The following is a 23,549-nucleotide window of genomic DNA, read 5'->3' as shown; positions in this document are numbered from 1 at the left end:
TGGTTATTTGCCTGAGAAATAAGAGAGAAAAAAATTGTTGTCTGCATACTGATCAATTTGACCAGGAGACGTGAGAACTACAAGTGGCTTCTACTATATTTTATTTATTTATTTATTTTTCATACACATAAGCATACATGATTTGTGGTGTTTTAAAACCTGCTGTAAATTACTTATTTATTTATCCACTGATCATGCAGACTCATCACTACTATTATTATATGATACAATAACAAGGAGTGTTACAACAACTCTTCAGGTAAACTAGATTTCAAATTTATCTCAGTTCCTTAAACATCAATTTTAAGACTTGGGTGGGTTTGACAGGTACAGAGTTATTTCACAGACCATTTATTCCCACAGGATCCATTTTACTTTGGAAACAACCTATTGATGGCTTCAGCCTGTCTAAACCTGTCTCATCTAACATCTGTTTATGACTGTTATCTTGTTTTTACTGCTGCTCTTATTAGCTATAAGTAGAGTGTTTCATCTTTTGTAAAGTTCTTAAAAATTATTTGTTTTAATAACTCTGAAATGTGATAAAGACTATCATCAGTCGTTGAGGTTGTAGCTGTAGAAATAATGTCACAGACAAATCACTGTACTTAACTGTACTTGATTTAAGGGAAGTGATTACAGCTCATTTGCCTCTTTGTACTGCTGACAAACTAACTCTGCTGATAAAAGGGCTCAGGGTTCATGTAATTTATACGTTACAGTCCCTCAAGAAAGATGTACTTTGTGCTTACTGGTGTGAGAAAAACAATGAAAGTACCATAGTGAGTGTCTGATCAGCTTGACAAAGCCAATTAGTAGAGACATCACGGAGGAGATTTGCGGTGAAAAGGAGTTAAAACAAAATGTGGTTATTTTCTCCTTTTCCTGTCAAAGCTGCATGAAAGAGCAACCTAAAATGTCTTTAAACTGGAATTTCAGAGCTAATTAACACAGAAAAGAGTTATCCTTCAAAGCTTTATCACACATCTCCCACAGCCTCGGCTTTTTCTCAAGGATATCCAACACATTTCCAAAAATTCATTACCATATAGTTTTGCATATCTGCTCCTTTTTCTTGTTTTTACCTTATGGCAAATATCTAATCAATATTCTCAGTCAGTGCTGTAGAACCGGAAGATGTTTATGGTGTTAAATAAAACATCATGGTGTTTTTTTCCCTTCAGAATAGCATCTCTTTTGCAAGTAAGGATTTCAAGGACACTTCAGGGGAACATATGTATGCTGACGTTAGACCTTCTGTTCGTGGACTCTGATTGACTTGAAGCATTCTGAGGCCGTCTGACGCCCTCGTTTACTCATTCACTGCTTGCTATGTTTTCTTGCTATGTTTGTTTTTTATAACGGTCAGACACCTGAGGTCCACAGGGATTACCACACTTGTTTTGTCATTTGTTTTTTAACAGTTTTTTTCTGAAATATCTGGCCGATTGAAAATAGTCAGATGAAAGTGTACAGAGTTCCAGCGTACCACAATGATTGACTTTGAAGCTTTATGTAATACACTAAAACTCTCAACTCATCAAATATCAATATTTGGTTGGTGGCTCTACATGAAAAACTGACACTAGGAAAGTACCCCTCCAGCATCAGTTTTGGATGTTTGGGGACGGTGTGTCAATTTATGCTTGTTACATGCATTGTGTCTTTCTGCTTGTTAAATGCATACAAGCTCTTTTCAGACAGAGAGGTAAGACATTTTGTTGTTAGATCTTAGGTTGTACGTTCTTAGGTTTAGGCAACAAAAACACGTGGTTAGGTTTTGAAAAAATGGTTTACAGTTTAGTTCATTTGTAACTCACATAATGTTATGTCACCTTCAAATACGTCACGTGACATGCTTCATTAGCCCAATATGCTACACATACTAGCACACACATCAGGATTTCGCACACATTGATTTATTTGTGGTGGGCCGCTACAAATAAATCATCCGCTGCCACAAGTAGATTTTAGGAGCTGGACTGTTAATTTGAAACGCAATTGGAATATAAAAATCATTCGGTTATTTCAGTGCACTTTGGTAGAAACGGCACAGCAGAACATTAGGGGCATTAAAAGTGAAACTACTGAGTCTAAAACTTTGCTCTCACATACAAATACTGCAAACAGCTCCTGTTATCCATTGATGTGATCTGACCAGCTCTGAATGAATGATAGATCAATTATCCACATTCTGCTGCGGAGGAGAAAAAGAACTCATGAGATCTCTGCCTGCTGCTCTGCGTTCACAGAGCCACAAAACTAGCGGATATTAGAGTGAGGACACAGAACGATCCAAAGGGGCACATGGGCATTTAGAAGATACCGAACCATTGACACTGGCATTCTGTGGGAAACATGCATGTCTGTTTGAACACCTCATTAGCCTCCCCTTCCCACCCTCCCTATGCAGACTTTCTTGCGCTATATACCATGGCAGTTACTTGGAGCTTCAAAAAATGTTGTTGCCCAGCCCGTCTCATACCACCGTTAAAACCCTACAAATATACGCCTACTAATCATCCTCATTATAGAGGTAACATTGGACATGCATCTTTATAATTTTCTTTCATGTAATATATTAAACAATCTTTGAATGTAGACAAAAATGGGTAGATTGACGGAAAATAAATCTAACCTTATTTGCAGCCCAACTGTCTTCTAACCTCGGTCATAATTTGTCTTTTTCACAGATATTTCGATGGCCCATTGCCAGCAGGCTGGATGGAAACGAGATGCTGGAAATCCAAGTGTACAATTACAGCAAAGTCTTCTCCAACAGGTAAGGCTGCACCTCTGCTCCTAGCTTGTCCTTGAACCACTTTTACCACACCAAACTGCATTTCAAGAGTAAACTGATCGTGGTTTTGGTGCCCCTCCTGCCTTCCTGTCACAGCCTCTGACCAATTCAGACCGACACGCGGGGCATGTTTCTCAGATGAAGGAGAACAAGCTTGTGTTCCCCGAGAGCTTGTTCAAAATTGACTAAATTGTGTGTCTAACAGACTGCAAACCACAGAGCTGGCCATGAATGAGTATCACATCAGGAGGAGGGTGGAGGTAATGAAACAGTATTAGATCCTCAGTAATAGGCACATTTGTCACTTTACACTCACCAAACGAATCAGATCATGAAAAACACACAGGGTGCTTCAGTGGATCATGCAACTGGGATCACAAGTTGAATGCGTATTATGCCGTAAATATTTAAAGTGTGTGTGTTTAATACAACATTGGCTTGACAAGTTTATTGATGAATATTTAAAATATTCAGACACATTTTGACATCAAGATTTCTATGTTTTTTTAATAACAAATCCCAAGCTGCGGAGAATATTTTTCAATTATGAGCCATTTACAGCACTTACATTAAAGTGCTCTTAAATACTGTTTTAATACTCAAACCTGCTTTGAAGGATCTGCTGCACTCCAGTTTCTCTAAGCAAATCATTTGTGCTGAGGCTAATGGTAGAAACTGACTAATTAAGAAATTTCCCTCTTCATCCTCAACATCCTCTTTTTTCTTGTTTTTATTCTTCTTATTTATTAGCCCTCTCAGGATGGTGTATCCAGACCTGATTAGACGTAGGCTTGTTGTGCCAGGAAGCTTGTCCATCTCCCGTGTCCGTAACAAAATAAGTCAGATCATTACAGCCATTGCGTTGATCTGGTTGATGTGTCCAGACTGAGGACACATTTTGTCGCCCACACAGTCATTAAAACTTGGTACGGTTGTCTCTGTGTGCATGTGGGTGGTGACGCATGTGTGTATCGCTGTTTTTATATTTTTGGCTGCCACCAGCAGCTTTGTGGAAAAGCGAATCTCCTCCTCTTCCAGTGGACCACCAAGGGACTTTGTTTGGGGAAAAAAATATGTACAGTAATGAAGGGGGAGAGATTATTTTGCCATGAATTACACGTATGATGTTTGTCAATTTAAAAGGTAATTTTGCATATGAAGGATGACACAGTATGTTGTTAAACTGATGAAGTGTGAGACTGTGAACATCGGTCATTAGAACAACTAAACAGGTTACATAGGTGATGTCATAGCTGTGTCTCATCAAAGCTATGATGCCTGTGTGTGTTTTTGGATGTACTCACAGGAGCAGCTAGTCTTGCTTGCTCTTTCTTTTCCTGGCTGATAAAAACACCAGGAGTTTCTGGATAAAACTGAGGGAAGATAATGTTACAAATAACATTAAGATGAAGTTACAGATAATGTTACGTTAACATTCATTGAGCAGTTTCACACGAAACTTAGTAGTTCTACAAAAAATCTAGGACAAACTGCATCTTTTTTTACTTGAAAAATAGGACAAACATTGTATGTGTAATTCACGACTGAATTCAAATGGGATCAAAACATTATTTCTCCGTTCATGGTTTTTATCATTTGTGTTTACCACTGTACAATTCTTTCAGAAATTTGGTCTGATGGGGGACACCGGATGGGGAGGGGCTTTGCTTCTTTTTAGCCCGCTCTGTTGGTTGATTGATTGGGTGGTCCACAAAAAATTTCCCACCCTTTTTCAGCGATTGTTGTTGTCTTTTGACCTGCATGCCAAATGTCAGCCTCATGAGTGAGTGTGAGGGTGTGTGTTTGTGTTCATGCTAGTATTTAGCTAAAGTGGCATGGTAGTTGTAATTATAGTGATAGTGGCCTATTGCATGAGGGTATTTTTCAAGATTTTGTGGCGAGATGGAAAGCTTGGTCATGAGCCGAAGGGCAGCTGGTGAACTGCTCATGCCAACTGGCAGAAAAGAACAATGCCTGGATGCATCTGCAGACCCCGTCGCAGTTATTGCAAACACATTTGCTTCTGTGTGACCTTATTGCTCTGCTGTGTCTGAATGCATGTACTGGAGGTGGTGTTTCATATTGCAGCCACTCACAAAGACAACTCAGAGCTAAAAGACAATGACAGGTGTGCTGTCAGATGTTTTATCAGTTCCACATCAGGGCAGCTCTTAACTGTCATCATGATTCTTTCTGGTGCCATTGTGTGAAAGAGGAAAACAGAAACAGGTTAGCCACACATGACAGTGACACAGGTGCAGAGGTTCAGAAAGTGGAGGATAGCTCAAAGATTATGACCCAAGTAGCCTGACAATTAGACTGAATTACCGATTTTCTTAGGTTTTCAATCTTGCATTCGGTTCATGTCAGCCATTTTCTGTTGCAGTCTGTCTGTCAGTTGTTTCAGCACTTTGTTCAGACTGAAATGTCTCAACAACTATTGAATAAATTAGCACAGAATTCTGTACTGACGTCATTGTCTCCAGAGGATAACAGCCTATGAATTTGTCTGTCCTCTGATGTTTCTTGTAATGCTACCATGAGGTTGACATTTTTTTAGAGTATCTCAAAAACTACACAGTGCATTACCATGAAATTTGGTACAGAAAATCTCAGTGCCTAGGGGAGGCATCCTAATGAGTCTGGCAATCTCTTCCCTTTTCAACTGCATATCTCAACATCTACGATGGATTAGCACAAAATTTTCTACAATCATTCATGGTAACGAGAAGATGAATCCTGCTGCCACCACTGGTCTACACTGGTTCCTCGGCTGCTCTACAATGCACAACATTAGCTCACCATTTGGCAATCAGCTGCTAATCCAATCCCATTGGTGACATATAACCAGTCAAAAATATTGTTGGTGGTTAACTTGTTAATGCTTAACCATAGACATCGCTAGTGCATGCATTCATGTCCAATTAAGGATGAATTTTAATAACTTTCATGATCACATAACTTTTTATCTTTCATAAACCAATACTTTGGTTTGTTTTGGTCAAAAAGCCACCAAAACAACAGGGCTTTTTGAATCACTGAAAAAGTTGTAACCTGCGCAGCAGTCTGGAACCAGCCTTTCAGCACTCTGCTGTGGCAAACCCAAACATCGAGTTAAACAGTTGAAGAATATGTAAAGTACTTTGCACTCTGGAGCAGAGAAATGGTGGATTCTAGTTTTTCATTAGAGAGAAAATAAGCAAGAGAAAGAAAAAGAAAAGAAAAGAAATCCAATGAAGACACTTTCCATCCACTTACTGCCTGATAACGCCACAACCTCAACTGTATATACACAAGCAAAATATGCACTAAAACAAACATGCTCATAGACAGGTACCCTTTCATGCAAAGACACTTAACTGCACACACACACAGCAACAACACAACCGTGCACTCATTGAAATGGATAAATAATTCACGATGAGTCATAGCCTGTGTTGTTCTCACACCTGCTCCATATGTCCACAAGCAGCATCATAACCAGGGTAACTGATCTACTTCATCGCTGTCTGCACCAACAAACTGTAAGGCCAATGTGTCACACGGCGTGACCACAATTGCGATCACATTACCACTACACAAAGAGAAAGCGATGATGCGGGATGGCCTGTGTGCTGTAGCATATACCCTGTGTTGTATAATCTGTTTTCCCCCGGTAGCTGAAAGATATGCTTTCATATTCTGAGCTCTGTGGACTACACTGTGTGTGAGTTACAGAGCACTGGAGCGCAGAGGAGGTAATATTATTGTATAGTCAGGGTCTTCAGCCTGAGGTCACTGGCTCCCAGGGGTTCCTTGTAGGGGTCAACCAATATTGTTCGTTTCAGGGCTGATACCGATTATTAGTAGTTAATGAGACCGATATCTCATGTATGGAACTGATATGCATTTACAATAATAATGAAAATATTTCTGTCAATATGAAGAATTTGCAATACAACAAACCCCAACACAAAACTTTGTTCAAATGCCTTTAGCAAATGTTTAATCAAAACTGAAACATTCACCATCATATACAGCAAGTTCCCAGCAACTTTTTTATAAAGTCAAGTGAAAGTTTAAATAAAGAATTAATGAATAAAAATAGCTCCCTGATTTTATTCAAATGTTTTGTTGCAAGCTCAGTGTATGATTGGCACTGCCTCTGACCTCCCAAATTACTGTTTACCTCACAATCGTCACAATGAAAGATAAGCTAGTAGCTGCTTTGACAACTTTCCAGAGTGGTAAAATCCTGTCTCACATTGTAAACCGCTGTGCAGGGTTACAATGTCTGATAAGCCCTCAAACTCACAGATCTATTACTTTAACTGGGCTGGATATTATTTCATGTCTCACTGGTACCTGAAACAGCACACCCCACCAACACATCTCCTTGAACTGTTTTCAGTCTGACCGCCTGCTACAGTAAGAGTCCTCTGACTGGGGATCTCAGGCTGCATGTGGCGCATATGAACATAAAAGCTCCGCAGTGCAGCTGGGTGCCAAATCAAAAAGTGACTTAAAACTTAACAGTGCAAAATATTTAAAATTATATAGGGATAAATTCCAGGCAGCTAACACACAGCCACTAGTGTAGATAAGCTAATGAATTGGCTATGTGTCTTTAAATTAAACTCCAAAGCCTAAATGGTTGCTGGCTTTAAATGACTCTTAAAACAAGAAACCCTTACAATAGTTTACACAGCTATTGTGACTCCATATATCTCAGAAGAATTCATAAATTAAAGGTTGAATCGGGTGCCTTAGTAGATAACTACAAGACTGACTTATCTGGATGAGGCATCAAAGCAACTCATCAGCAATTTCTATCAATAATTGCGTGATTTATTTGTATAATGTTGTGTAATTCCTATCAGTATGGCCTCCAAGAAACAGCCCATTGTGTTAAGACAAAGTCTTTGACTAACATGCACCCAGTTGTTTGTGCGATCGCAAAGTTTTATGCAGCTGTTTTTACATTTAACATAAGTGAAGGCAATATGAGACTGAAGATGATGTATGTTGGCAATAAGATGCGCTGACTGTTTGCAACACTCCCGCATACCCTAAGATTATTATCAAACAAGATGAGAATGATAGAAAGTCAGGCTGTCTGTCATCTGAACGTCAGCCTTGAATACTAAAAACTTTATTAGTTCTTTTCCTCCTCTCCAGGCTGAATCAATGACACAAACACAGGTCACTGAGAAAGAACAATATTTGTTTTAAAATTGTTGTGGTGTGCTCTGTGTTCTCCTATAAAACATGTAGTGCAGTTTCATTTCCAACTAAACTGGGGATGCCCGTTCATTCGGTGACACTTTTGAGATCACCAGAATGCTAGAAAAAACATTTAGGTAAGGGTTAAGGGCCTATGCAATGCATACAATGCAAATCTATCTTGCTACTGAAAGGTTGTTTCTGCCCAAAAATAACTTGATTTCATTCTTGGGGGTTGTATTTGACTGATTATAATCACTGCTACCTGTTTAAATTCATTTAAAAGACTAAAGCAATTAATAAAATGCAATTTCTTACTTGCTTTTCACAATTTCGGGAGCTTATCTGCTGTACCAATGTGAGACTCTGTAACACTTAACCACTTTCTTTGTTTTGGGAGCTAGTTTACAATTTCTGTTTTATCTTTAAATTGGCCTTGGATTTTACACCAACTAGTTCCCTCTGTAGTGAGATAAGACTGTTTGCACTTCACAAGGACTCTCTTTGCTGAAATGAATCTTCCTCTGCCTTTTTCTTCTTGTGATTTCAGCCATAACTCAAATCATGCTATTTACTTTATTCCCTTCTTAAGTTTCTGTTTATCTTCATGGTTTCATTCAGCCACAGGGCATAGAATTATAGCTCAGTAACAGGCCTGGCTTCAAAGGTGTATATAATCCCTCCATGCTGTACACATTGAAACTCAAAAATGTATTACTTGGTCTTAAAATGCAAGCTTACAAACATAAACCTGTGATTCTGTTGAATTTTCATCTTGGCTTTTTCATGCATGAAGCATTGCAACGATCACTGTGAATTTATACCTTATTTGATTTATTATTTCACCAGAAGTATGAACACATTTTTGGGAGGCTATTTAGATTCTGTGTTTTACTGACATTGACTTTAATATGCTGTAAATCAATGGGCAAAACTGCTTTATGACAATATTGGATTTATATCTAAATTTCTATGTGATGAAGCACATTTATCTTATTTTATCTGCATTTGCTAAAATATAAACATTTCCTTAATCATCATCAGGTTCATATACTGTAAATGCAGCAGTATATTGATGAGCATCTGCCATATGTCATCTGAAACAAGTCTGCCAATAACCCCAATATTTTCTCTTTCTTTGTCTCTCACTTTTCACACTGACATTTGAATAAACCAAATTTCTATATTTCAAAATTTCTTGTCCATGACCACGAGTTGCACCAGCAGCCACATTCAAGCGGAATGAAAACGAGCATTCGACCATTGTCATATCAGTGCTTTCTGTCCACAATAAATCCCTTAAATATACCCTTGTGTTGTGTCATGTAAAAAAACCATTCAGGCCTAAACTGAAGCTGTGCACTCAAATACTGGGAATGTACCCTCTAAAAAAATGGCTGTGGAGCATACTTGCAATCTTCCTACATTTGTAATGTTACTTTTTTTAATTAAAAACACAAAAATATTATGATATTTATTGGGAATGCATAGCTTTTTATCAGCAATGGTCATTTACCTGACTAGAAACTTTCAGCCCAGTGAAATAAGGAGGTGTTGGATAAATAATTCCTCATTTCAACGACACAAATCAGCCATGAAGACAGACAAAGGCGGGCTTGTTTTCTTCACAGATGAAATGGTGGTCAATCCCAAAACAACATATGAGTTGAAATGCAAAAAAAACATTCATTGCATCTTGGAGAAAACAAAATGACTCAGCTGAAAATGATGACTCATGTTTTAGGTGTAGCGTAGCTCCTTTGGGTAATAGCTCAGTGTGTAGGAGTGTGTGGTTGAGCTGCGGTGGATGCGCTCAGTGCAGACAGCTGTTGGCAGTCGAAGCAAGTCGTCAAGTGGTAGTCAATGTACAGTGTAGGTTTCAGTTTGTCCATGAGTAAAAACTTCAGTTACTTGAGGCCCACATAAACATGAATACACAGTATATATATACAACCACATGTACTCTGCAAGTTTGAGTCAAGAACTTAGTGCACTTTTTTATCAGTTTATTTATTGCAAGTAGTATTGTGATGTTCACAGTGTTATTGCTTATTTTTCTAATATTGTGCAGCCCTAGTTTACATACGATTTTTTTTGTCCTGCAACACAACTGTTATGAGGCTGGAACAAATCCCCCATCTGTATAGAAACAACAACAGGAGTAATATTACTGCTTCTAACCGCAAACCCCGACTGGTATGACATGCTGATGGAAATCGACAGTGAAAAACATGTCTTAATAGCTTTTTTTATTGTTTGTGGTTAGGATATTCTATTATTCTTGTCTTTGTGTCTGTGTAGAAATAGGAGAAACACTGGAGAATTGAACCACCATGTCAATCTATAGACGTTCACCTTTGATTACCAGAGAAAGACATGTTTGCTGAATCTCTTTATGTTTATATCAGTGTGTGTACACCGGTGGGGGGCAGTGCTCGGCAGGAGCTTCTCCTTGGCCAAATAAGACGCGCCTATCAGCTGTAACGCTTTCATTTCACCCTGTCCTCCAGCTCAGTTAACAGCAGCTGGAGTGGATTAGTGCAACCTTGAGAACTACTCTTTTTGACTTGGAAAAAAATATTTTACATTTCAAAGCTGTGCTCATATCTCCTCAAGTTCACCTGAGAGCGGGAGATTTCGTCATAGTCACGCCTCGGTTTGCAAAAGAAACTTGAGGCCCACAAAGAAAAATAATACAAATTGAAAGGGAAGGGAGCTCTGAATTTTAAAGCAGATGAAAGTAAATTGTTTGCAGAACGACAATCAATAATGAATGCCACCTTTTGAAGTGCTAAAAAGTGAACCAGAACATGATAGGCCTGCTCAGTTCAATTATTCAGCACTTGTACACATGTTACAATGGCTGAAAGGAAATGACAGACCATTTGCTAGTCATATTGATCACCACTGTCTGGGAAGGGAACAGTAGCTTAGCCAGAAATATTAATTCATCTGGGCCTGTGGGATATAATGTGTGCATGAACCAACAATTTATTACTCTTGTTTTAAGATCGCATTAAAACATTACTTATATTTATTTGCGTACCATAGACTGAATCACTATGACGCCACTCTAACTACAACTACAATCATTCATGGGTAGACAACTAGAAGCTGATTTGAATTGCAGGGATATATATCAGCAAACACCTTTATTTCTGTTTATTTTTGTTGTTTATTTCTGTTGTCATTTTTGACTGTAACTCTAACACTCAAAGATATATGGTTAAACACCGTGATCCAACGTATCTGCTGTTTCTACTGTGCTCATGTACTTTGTTGCTTTGCTATTATCTTTGATAAATCAAATCATATGTCACGTAAGCTAAGCAATGTGTATGTATGTATGTAAACATGTTTTGCCACCTAAAAACATCAATATTTGTGTAAGTGTACACTGTATTTGTATAATTGATGTGCTTTACCTTACACAATAACAAGGCTGTGGTAGACCAGCAAATGCAGTGTTCTGCAAAGTAAAATTACTATTTCTATTAATGGAGTCTGGCATCTTTGATATAACTGATTCAGTGCTCCATAAGAAAGGGCTGTCTGACAGCAATGTAAAGCAGTGACAATATTCTAAATATAGTGTACACTTAAACTGATATTGATATTTTTTGGTGGGCCTTTTTCAGATGTGCATGACGTGAGGGTTTTCTACCTGCAAGTTATCGTAAATGCTACAAACACAGCAGGGATATGCTGCCGTGTGCTGCTAACAATGCCCAGGTTCAGCTGAAAGTCTATCATGCACACTTGTTGACCGCAGTTCCTCCATCTGGCCAAATGAGTCTGAAGCCGTCAGACATCAGTAGGCTATTATATGTATTAGAGGGTGCAGCATTGTATAGAAGTGTGATCTTACACATGCATGGGTTTGGCAGACACACAGGAAGTCTATTTGTCCATTTGAGTAAATTATTTGCCAGTTTTTCAGTAGTGTAAAAAATAGTAATGTGTCCAATTGCAGCTAACTCATAAGGTTTTATGATTTACTGGGTGTGTCAGCTTGAGATTTAGATGGCACAGGCACATCTGGGAGCATCCGTGGCTATGCTGGTGGGAGGAAAGAGAGAATTATAGTGTTGTGAGTTGAAAATTTCCAGTGATATTGCTTAAAGGTGCATAAGTTTTTACTCATCTTCAAAGAAAAAGTTGACCGCACAAAACTATTACTATCCTTACAGACTCTCTTCTCGAGTCACGTCAAGGCTGTAAAGTTGAGCATGGAGTGATTCAGTGGGAAGCCTGGCAGACATGCACCTTCACAGAGAAAGCATCTGCCAGTGCCTGAAGGGAAGCACACATTTTTTTGGAGGGAACTGTGATTCAAAGTGAAGTCAAGTTCGGGAAGTCTAAATGTACCTCATTATTAAGTTTTGAAGCTCTGCTGACAAATGGAGCCTCACTTTCAACTGTACATTGACTTCCTCATCACCAACTTCAGAGGAAAGAAAAAGTGTAGGTGAGGACTGAGATGCAAAAATGAATTTACTGAAGAAAAATTTAAGAAATACCTGTGAGAACTGGCAAGATCTGAAAAACGCATATTGACACTGCAAAAGCTGCATTTACTGCAGGGAAACACAGGTGTTATTGCACACAGCCTAAGAATATCATGAACACAAGAGAATCTCTCCAATTTATATTTCCTCTGGCACTGCAACAACACAAACTCCAGGGTTTCCCACACATTCATATATCTGTGGTGCACAATATCAGCATATGCAACCACATTAAGATTTTTTTTAGAGCCCCTTCTCTCTCTCTCTCTCTCTCTCTCTCTCTCTCTCTCTCTCAATCTTTCTTTCTTTTCTCTCTCTCTGTCTTGTGGTAGAGTGTACTCTGGGTACAGACGGACAGGCAGGGCAGCAGAGAGCCAAGCACCGTTTGTCAATTCATGTAGTTTAATTGTTGTGTATTTGTTTTCCACCTACTTAAGATGGCTGCGGCTCACCTCTTCAGCAGCTGCTCCTCTTAATCCATCGATCTAATCAGATCTGATCAGATCAGATTAGATCTCTGATTGTAGAAATATAATATATATAGTAGGAAAACAGTGATTACCACCGAGCAAAATTGTATCTCCAAAAACAGAATAAAAGGACAAATGAATCCTGGTTGAGCATAATGATACATTTCCTAGTGGTTAATCCAGGGTGAGGTGTACTGAGGTGTAGATGTGCTTTTGTATGTGTGTTTGCGTGTTCTGTGTACTGTACTCGTTCACTCTTGTCTGAATGTCATTTTCTAGTTTCTATCAGTATTGGGAAGCTCACATCATTAGCTGCCATCCCTGTGGTTGTCTTGCGTGAGTGTGTGTGAGAGAGAGTGAGCATGCCATGTGGTAAAATATTGATTGTTCTTCCTTGTTTTACGATATTAACTCTCCCTGCGGACTGACTCATATCGAGCCAGGTGATTGTATGTCTTTCCCTCCTAATGACTGTCTTTATCGCTCCATTTCATTCAAGTATTTGATAATGTCTAATGATATTGGAATCAAGGACACAGCTGTGTTTTTCTCTCCACGTGGAACCACTCTGTGTGTGTGTGTGTGTGTGTGTGTGTGTGTGTGTGTGTGTGTGTGTGTGTGTGTGTGTGTGTGTGTGTGTGTGTGTGTGTGTGTGTGTGTGTGAGCTAGTGACCATTATAGCAGGAATGACATATGGCTATGGCTCAGTGTGGGCTATGCTGCATGTTCTTTGTGTGTGGCTGATTGCTCTGCGAACAACACACTGTTTTGGGGGAAACTCTTTAAATTATTCACCAGCTCTAATTGGCTCGCTGAATGGGGACTGTACTAGGTTTCTTCCCACTGTTATGTTCTATGAAGGATCCTCGGGCAGCGTAGAAATCAACCTTATGCCAATGATTTTTGTAACAACAGTAACCAAAGACTCCCATCCTGCTGTGCTTCTTAACATAGCAACGAATGTCCTTTTAACCTTAACTAAGTATTAGTAGTGACCAAAACCACAATGTTTTCCCATTGCAGAGTTGGTTATGTGAAGATGAAAAAAATACTGTATTAATAATGTAGTTCAATATCCAATAAAAGAATGACCTATCCTTAGTCATACATGTATGGTTTTGAGGCACTTATGTATTATTGGAGCTTTCAGAAAGAGTCATAATTATGACTTAGATGTTGATGAGAATGGTATTTACAAACTGTAAATTGGTAATTACAGAAGCACCTTTTACATTGCCTTACATGTGCGACACACCACTGGGAGATATAAGAAGCAGCTAAAGGCTAACTCAAAGAACAGCAACCCAAAATATGCGTGTATGTGTGTGTGTGTGTGTCCCTTTTTATCATTCTGTGTCTGCTCTCTAAATTCGGACATTTTTGCGGGTCTGTGAATGCACTGCGGGCAGAGCTCTCGATGGCTTTTTTTCCCATTAGCAGCAGTTTGCAGAGCTTAAGTTGCAGGGTGGATAATTGATCAGTTGATCTGATCAGATAGATGGATAAGAGGAGCAGCTGCTGCAGAGGCAAGGGAATGCAAATTGTTAGACCCAGCGCATTTAACTTTCACTGCACCTGACACTGCTGCTCCATCTGTGCCCAGAATATGCTCTGCGCTCTTGGACTTCGGTGCAGTGCATGCACTCAAGGGTCTATAAATTCCTGTAGCCACCTAATGAAGGGTCCACCTTCAAAAGTATAAAATTATTAGATGGCAGCTGAAGTTTTGATCATGGCAGGCTGCCACAAATAAACGGATGTGTGGGAAACACTAGATCCAGGAACCCATTACCTTCCTAGCAGAGGACGAGATCACTGGCCATATAACAAGGATAGCAAATGATTGTTATTGTCATGTTATGCCCTTGTTATTGTTTAGAAAGCGCTGCCTGATGTGCATTATATATTACACTACAGGTCAACGCTGTTGGTTACACGCCACACCTGCGACTCCTTTTTTGCTTCCAAACGCCAGCATGCAATCGAAAATCATACACTGGAGCGGCATTATGCCTGTGTTGTTTGGTTCTGTATAAAAAAGCAAAGTCAGTGAAATGAAGGATTTTTGTTGCGGCCCTGTTGGGGGATCTCTCTGTTTAAAGGGCTAGAAACTCAAATTTGACATGAATGCAGCATAACTATGCTGAAATAATGGTGATTGGTGACCAAACATGGTAATCTTTTCATTTTGCCCTGCCGGACTTACATTTTGTTAATTTAGTTATTTCAATTTCTAAAACTTTTCTGTTAATGAGGATATAGAAGAAACAAATTACAGTGAAATGAAAAATGTGCAGCACACGCTAAAGTTGGATCTAAGGTCTCTACAGCCTTGAGGTTTTCTTTTAAATTAAAATAGAGAAAACTTTTCTTTTTTCTAGCAATGACAGAAAACTTACTGGAAAATAAAAGCAAAGAAAAACATTTTCATTCAGTGTGCTGGCTGAATGAATGGTGCGTGAGTCTTCATCCATTTATCTTGTTGTCCTTGGGGGCACTGATAAGAGCTTAAGAGAAGTGGCAGAGAATTGCATTTAGTGCAGAAATAAATGTGTTGAAGGCTTTGGAGAATTAGCTTTCTAAAATGTTTGCAGACCTGAGTCATACAGCAAACCTTTTGGAATATAATGTTTAAGTTCTTAAGATAGTGAAATTGGTATTGTATCTAATTATATTATTAAGTGTTACACTATGGTTTTATAAAAAATAAATGTGTTTTAATGGTGCTTATTGTGGTATTCTATAAGATATGATTTCACACAGGCAGGTATTTTAACATCAAGCTGGGCCAGATTAATTAACAATGTGTACACATAAAAACCATATGTACGCCTTTTCCCAAATAAACTTGCATCAGTGGAGGCAGAATGTGCAGTGAGAATGAGCGTGCCTCACTCATTCTTCAGACCTGGCAAAGACATGGTTTTAGCTGCGATAGCTGCAGGTGATCCGATAAAGACGAGATTAAATATAAATTAAGGGACGTAGCCTTTAACATTGTTTTTAGGTTGTTTGCCAATTTCATTGATTTTGTTATTTTTATCAGGCTACTCAGCATTCTGTAAAACATGGGGATACCCCATACTGGATTTTTGCCAATAACCAATATGTCGAAATATAACAGTTCATTTGGCCAATGACTGATACCGATACTAATACACATTTTCCACGTCTAATTTTAGTGATCATCAAGTCTCTTCTGTATTGGAATTAACATCATATCATGCATACGCTCACCGTGATGATTCACCAGCAGGTGGAGACATAAAATAAAATACTCTTCAGTTTGTGTAATATTCATTCACTGTGCAAAATAAGAAAAACTCAGCGTAGAGTTGATGTTTTGTACATTTAAAAAACATATTGGTTTGTGATCAGCATGTTGGAGTATTCCAATATTTTCTTTCAGAGCCAATATCCGCTGATAAGGATGATGTGCTGATATTATCGTGCATCCCTAGTAAAACAACAAAGGTGCATTTATAAAGTGGATTTTTAATTATATACGAGTAATTCATTTTATTGTTTATATCTCTTTTCATCTCCTTGTTAGTGGTCATTTAATTTTTTTCCTCTGAAGCACTTTATAAAGTCCAGTTTCACCACAGTGAATCTCTCATCATCCCTGTTGATGTTTTATTGTAGTGAATATTGAGGATTTTACTGTGATGATGGTTTGCAGAAACATGATGAATTAGTGATACGTATGCTACTACTAGCCACAGCCATGTGTAATGACAGCGGCTCTAGCACCATTGGAAAACCTCCGAGATCCAACACAGTCGGTGAAATTGTTCTTTCTTTACCGTATTTCTCATAAAGAGTACAGCGTAGCTTTGTAAATCTGATGGAATGATTGTGTATGCACATTTCTGTTTTTGTCTGTACAGATAGTTTTAGTCATGAATATACACAGATTTTTTTGCATCTGCCCTCTGGCCTTAGCTTTCTTTCCTGAGCTTTTAGTGGGTTGGGCTACCCATGGTTTTATACAGGCAGGTCATTAAGTCCAGTATGGACCAGTAAAACCAAACCAATAAGCTGAAATCAGCAGAAACTGCGAAGTGGAAAGTAGATTCTCAGTGGGATCAACTGTATCAACAACTTTCACAGTGCAGGAAGTTTTAAATTAAGTATAAAAACATCCACTCAGTGTTTTTCAACCCCGAAGTACATTTGTGTACAAACCAAGAACAACAAAGAGGGGATGCTGGGTCAAAGGAGGACTGATTGACAGTTTTTTTGTGTGTGTGTTAGAGAGAGCTGCTATTCATTTCCTTTAAATTGCTTTGAGGAGTGACAGACTGTAGTGGGCTGGTGACAAAGGCATATGGCACTTTCTCAGTGTCTGTCACAGCACATATCCATCACCACCCACTACGCTGTTCACGACTTCATCACTTTCACACACTGTAAGACATAGTGGTGGAGACAGGATGCTTGTGGTGATTAAAAAATTACTACAGCATTTGAGAGTATTTGTTAGTGTAACTGTACAAGTTTATAAGTTAGTGATGTCACAGCGGTGTCTATAAGAAACATTAAATTTAGAGGAGAAACAAAGGACACCAAGTAATAATGGAATGCCGTGTATTGATCTCACTGATTTCTGTTTACGATGAGGGACTCTGTTTGTGTTTCCATGTAGACTGGTGGGGACTTTCTGTATGGTGCTTCAGAAGGTGGCTGAGGAGGGACACCTAGAGCTGACCGACACTCTCATCGACGATAACAACACGTCAATAAAGGTAAGCTAAACCCAATGCTCTCACATTGGAGTGTCAGCCAGAGGTGTTGCATCATGAGAAGGTTCAAATGTTTTAGAGAATCAGTTCATATCTCTTTACTATCTCTGTTAAATAAGTAATGCTCCAAAAATGGTATCTGCAAAGAAGTTTACAAAAAGCTTTGTTAAACTCACAGTTTTGTACCCGTCCAGCAAGAAATGGCTGACTTTTTGGTTTTAGCTTTTGAAAACAAAGCTGAAAGCAGAGTGAATGCAGGACAACACCAAATAAATGCTATAAGGATGGGCATCGAGAACAGGTTCCAGGTGAGAACCGTATACGAATTGTCCGATCCATAGAAAAATATACTTCCTTTTTCTTTTCTTTTTTTTTTTGAAATCCAGCATGTTTTTCTGACAGCATCGCAAAACACTGACGTCAAAGTCATATATCTACGCTGCTGGAAACAAGCAACAAGAGGGAATCTTTGCTCAGATGAAAAAACAGTCCAATGTGTGGCTTCATTTCACAAAGAAAAATGACAACAGTAATGCATTAATGTCTGTAAAATGATCCTTTCAGGTAAAGGTGGAAACACTAGCAATATGCTGAAAACATCTTTCTATGCAAGGTGGGCTTAAATACCAGGAATGTTGCACACAAGCACCACTGCTTTCCAACCAAGCAGTGTGTACATAACAGAGGGTAAATATCCTATGTATTAGTAACATTGATAAACAAATTAATACAAATATTCTTTTTTTTTTCAACCTTTGTAGGCTTACTTTTTTGCACAGATATAATTGATCATTTGTATCAGTAAAATCATTTAGTTTCCCATCCGTCAAAAGTAACTTATATACACATTTCAAGTTTAAATTGAAAACCACAATGAAAATTAGCAAAACTATGCACTTTTTGTGTGCATTAAAAAAAAACATAACATGGCCAAAACCGTAGGTACACATAAGAGAACCTTATCACATGTGCATTACCAATAAAAGATAACTTGTTTTTTAAATGCTTGACAAAGGACCAGTAGCATCACTTGGCTTGCCGGCTGCACGCCTACTCAGTAAACAATGGAATAGAGCCACAAACCCTCCTTACATGCTGCACTGTGTCTGTGAGACTGCTGTTAATTTGTGGTGATGCCAACAGTATTTACCACAAGTTTTTCAAAACACAATAATCAAACATGGTTTTAATGATAATTCAAATTTGAAACTAATACATTGTGAGGAATTTGACTGCAGTTTATCGTGAAACTACATATCTGCTTGGTGGCTAAATAGGCAACTGTTTGCTTTTATTTTCACCACAACTACTTTTTAGGACAGATATAGTATCATGCTTTATAGGTATGTTACCTGGACATCCAAAATAAAGACTAAGCATTAAGCATTAAGCCTCTTCAACCACACAGAACCCATCAGGACAAACTAAGGCTATATAGATAAAAGGTGGAGATTTCAAAGTTTCCAAAAAGTGAAAACATTTCAGGCTGAAATTTGGTGATATGTGTAGAAAATTATGCACAAAACATCTATTTTACATTAAACATCATAGAATATTTTAATGTTAAATACTTTAATATGGAGCAGCCATAAAAATATGTAGTTTGTGCTTTAAATATTTACTAAACCTAGCTTCAGCAAAGAACTGATACAGAATATATTTACTGTCATGCAAAGGAAAACTGAAGGTGAGAACCAGAATCTTAAAGCTGTTTACTAAAGCTTAAATTGAACATTTTATAGCTGTAAAATGATATGACCTTCCTTAGAGCAGTAAAATTAATATACAGTCCTATTTGTCAGCACATGCATTCACAAGCAAATAGGGGGAAATTAAATGAAGAAATCAATCCTCCAATGCACCTGCAGTAGTGGCAATAGGAGAAGTAACAGCCATAATCTGTCCTATAAAGACACCAGCGTTTAAAACTTGCACATCAACAAGGACCTAATAGAAATACAACAGTCTCTTAGCAACATAAGCACATTAAGAGCATCAGCACATTAAGATCCTTGCCTTTAACATTTATCTTTTTATAATTTATTGATTGGAAATCATGAGAGCTAAATAATAGGATGTGTGAGAGAGCATGTAACTGCTTAAGGTTGTAAAGCACCCCGGGGTGCAGAATTGTGTTATTGTAGCAAGGAGTGCTGATGTGATGTTTCTGAGATGATGACAAACAGCTTGGGATTGCTTTAGGGCTTACACACACTCATGCACACACATACACTCACATACACTGACATATGTGCGAGTTACTTCTCTTTAAAGCACATGTTAAAGCACACTTGCATGATTAAGAGAATTTCAGTACTGTACATCACTGTAGGAAGACACTAAATCCAACATAACCTGAGAGAGAACACTTTACCTACAACTGCACTGGTGTGGTTGCCATAGTGACAAATCTAACTCCTCATGGACTACAGCGCCTTGCGAGAATGTAAGAAAGAGAGAGCAACATGGAGGGAGAGAGCAGAATGAGAGCCCAGAATATATTTTGTTCTCATTCGTCTTTGTCAGTAGAATAAATTGGCCCCTCCGTAATAAAGATGAGGTCATTGTCAGGAGGATAATATTTGTCCAAACACGACTCCCCAGAAGACACCAAAGACAAACTACATTGTCACCAATACTTCTGGCCTGGATTAAACTAACACTCACTGTCAGTCTGAATTCCCTCTGCAAATGCTAGGTAGAACAGATGATTTATAGTCCTGTTAAAATTTGTTGTCTATACTGAGAGCTTTTTCTGAACACAGTTAAATGGATTGCTGAAGAAAAGCCAAGACTTGGCTCTAAGGCTTGACTCTTTCGAGACAGGTTTGGACTGATTGATAAATACCCTGTCACAGTGCCACATTGGTTAGGATTGGATGTTAAATGTGTGTTTTATTTAGAAAATAAAGCTCAAAGAGCAACAAAAACTCAGATAAAAAGATACAATTTCTACATAGAAAGTCTACATAAATCCACACAGTGTTCTGATGTGCCATATGCCTTTTGAGCCCATTAATAACAAAAAATAAAATTTAATTGTATAGCGCTTCTCAAAGTCACTGCTGCAACGTGCGTACCTAAAACAGATTTGTAAGGACCAGAATACAGGAATAGGACATTGCCATCCTTAGAGCCACGCTGCCAGCATGACTAAAAATCTAATAGACGATAAGAAAACATGCTAAGACTTGAAGATAGAAACACCAAATTTATTGATAGGCCAAATAATGAGACTGAGTAAAACTTAATTTTAAGAAATAAGTGAAAGGAAAATATTTTGATATGATTTGGCAAGCCTGCTGCTCAGGCTTTATTATTTGAAATGATCTTGACAGCTGAGTAGAAGTTAAGGCAGTCACAACAGCACTGACAAACAAATTACATTAGTGTCAGGGACAATAATTGTGCTTTCAATTTAGGCATCATAGGAGTTTGTCATAAAGTCCTTGGAAACATTTTTTTCAGAGATAATCAAAACACAAAGAGCAGCTGAGACGAAAAATAATGAGATCGGGTCAACAGGTGGATTTGAATAAATTGGCACATTTTATTACGATTAAAAATGTTTATGCTACAAAAAAGCTTTTCTCAAAATGCTTTGAAGTTTAATAACTGCACTATGACCTCTATGCAAGTAAAGGCTTATTAACTATTTGCTGTTAAATAAGCTTTCGTTCCCTTTTCAGACCAGCGTTACCATAGAGATCAGATACCAGTCGATGGATGGCACAGTGGGAGTCTGGAGCGACGGGGAGTTCCTGGATGTTCCTGACGACCGTGATGGGATGTTTGCCTTTGAAACAGACAGTTTGCTGTCAGGACAAAGCCACGGGTCGGGGACGTCTCCTGGACGATCCTTACAGGGATCCATACCGACTTTCAGAAAGTGAGTCAAACATACAAACATCTCTATAACTCCACTGCTGTAAATTACAGTGAGTCAAGCTGGGAAATGCTCTTAATTTGCCTCTGAATATTTACATGGTGCCTCTCCAAAACAGCAAACTAGAAATGTTGTTTTAATTATGGGCTCTAGTTTTTAAGACATCATTAACTGTAACAGTGCACAGGCACACATGGGTGAGAAAATAACTTGAGTGTACTTAGGTTGACAGATGGATCCAGCATTCACTAACTGATTAGGCGTCTTGCTGTCCAGCTGATGTAACATCTGTCACTGTTATAGAGGGGAATATGTAGGGGTCCTGTGCTTAATGACAATGGGCAGACCCGCCAAAGAATGTAGTGTCCAGACACTGATGCTTCAAAAACAACAGTTAAGAGGAGATCTTTGCTTTGAGTGTATTCTGGAAACATGTTAGTATCTGAAACAGATTTGGCCTTAGCAGTGTTTGTGAGAAGCCTGGCCTAAAAAAGCTGTGCATTTGGAACTGGAGTCATGAAAGGCGAACGGTTGATCTAAAAGTTGTCTGAGACATTGACGAGTTGCATTGTGATGGCCAGTAATGTTATTGTTTCCTACACACTAAACCTTCAAGTCACAAATCAATGTATCATGGCTGTAGTGATCCCATTGCAAGATGGTTTCAAGTTGATATTTGTGAAATACATGTTTTGAGTATGTTTTCATAATTATCTCGTAATTGAGGTACTCAAATTAAAGGGGAACTCCAACCAGTTTGCACATCAGAGTGTTTTTACTGGTGTTGAGTTCTGCTGTATGCAAAAACGTTATGTTGTGGCTCCTGAGGGAGCTATATGAGGTCTGATGAATTGCCTCATGGGATGTTACTTTATTTGGCAATGATGGGGGCCAAAGATGACAAGTTTGAAAATGAAAACAAATCTGTGCTACTAGCATAACACCTCTGAATTGCCAGCTGAGCTGTCAGTGAGTTACATTATTGGTAATGTAGGTGGCAGGTTTCGACAAGGGAGAAGAATGTGGAATATAAAAAAAAGATGTCTCTTCGGATAGTTCTGCTGCATCAGTTTCATGTTTTTTTTGTCCATTGTGAGCCTGACAGTGTTACAGGAGTGTAATGCTAAATCAGTTCAGAACTCTTTTAAGTGTACAGAAATAATATATTTTAATGGGGAAATGTTTTAGGACCTGAAACTGAACTCATGGGGTTAAAAATTAACACAGTGGTTTTTGGGTTTTTTTTTAAAGGATTTCATAGCACTGTGGGGATGTGAACCTTGCTTCTCATCTACAACATTCAAACTTAGATCGAGAAAGGAAAAACATTGTGGAATAGCTCCATTGTCTGTTTATACACTTTAGAATACATTGTATATATTAGTTCATAATAATACAAAAGTAATCCCAGGCTGTAGAAGGCTCTATAGATGTATTATGAGAAACTGTTGGACCTTGGGCCCCTGCGGCTGCTCTTTGTCTCTTTGCACTGTTACTGGCTCTTCCTCTGTGGTTTGCTTGTCGTGTTTTACTGAACAGTATGTGAAATACTCTGTGGGTGGTATCGATTTCCACTGAGACTATCTGCACAGTCAGACCCCTAAATCCATCATTATACTGCATGTTGAATGGGCGTGTGAAAATGAGTATATGTGAGGCTGAATGCTGTCGGCCGCATGGTTTTGTTTTTGTTTTGTTGATACTGAAAGCCGAAGATGCGCCTTCTTGCAGTATAAAATTAAAACTTCCCAGGGTCTGCCGATGTGAGAATCGATGCAGCCTAAGGAAAACAAGAAAATTTGACTAATCTGAGTTTTAGAGCATCCCATGGGTGTTATATAACAGATAACAGTATTGGGATTTGGTCGACTGAAAAAAAGAAAGTACTGCTGTGGAGAAATGCTGAAAAAAGGGTTCAATAAAAGTGGGATGAAAGTA

General features: G+C 38.5%; 1 protein-coding gene across 10 annotated transcripts in view; it reads left to right on the top strand.

Annotated features, from left to right (window-relative positions):
• Window positions 1–23,549, top strand: part of otofa (otoferlin a) — a 136,297-nt gene that overhangs the window by 28,422 nt on the left and 84,326 nt on the right. For all 10 annotated transcript variants that reach the window (XM_088089230.1, XM_088089229.1, XM_088089224.1 and 7 more), the window contains exons 3-5: window positions 2,694–2,782; window positions 17,629–17,728; window positions 21,415–21,614. In XM_088089230.1, coding sequence (XP_087945356.1) covers window positions 2,694–2,782; window positions 17,629–17,728; window positions 21,415–21,614 — 389 coding nt within the window. The remainder of the gene's footprint in view (window positions 1–2,693; window positions 2,783–17,628; window positions 17,729–21,414; window positions 21,615–23,549) is intronic.

The sequence above is a fragment of the Plectropomus leopardus genome, chromosome 16 (assembly GCF_026936395.1).
Source record: "Plectropomus leopardus strain MGB_pleo_1.0 chromosome 16, ASM2693639v1, whole genome shotgun sequence".
In the NCBI taxonomy this organism is placed as follows: domain Eukaryota; kingdom Metazoa; phylum Chordata; class Actinopteri; order Perciformes; family Serranidae; genus Plectropomus; species Plectropomus leopardus.
The sequence above is the reverse complement of the archived record's forward strand: the minus strand, read 5'-3'. Positions and strand labels throughout refer to the sequence as shown.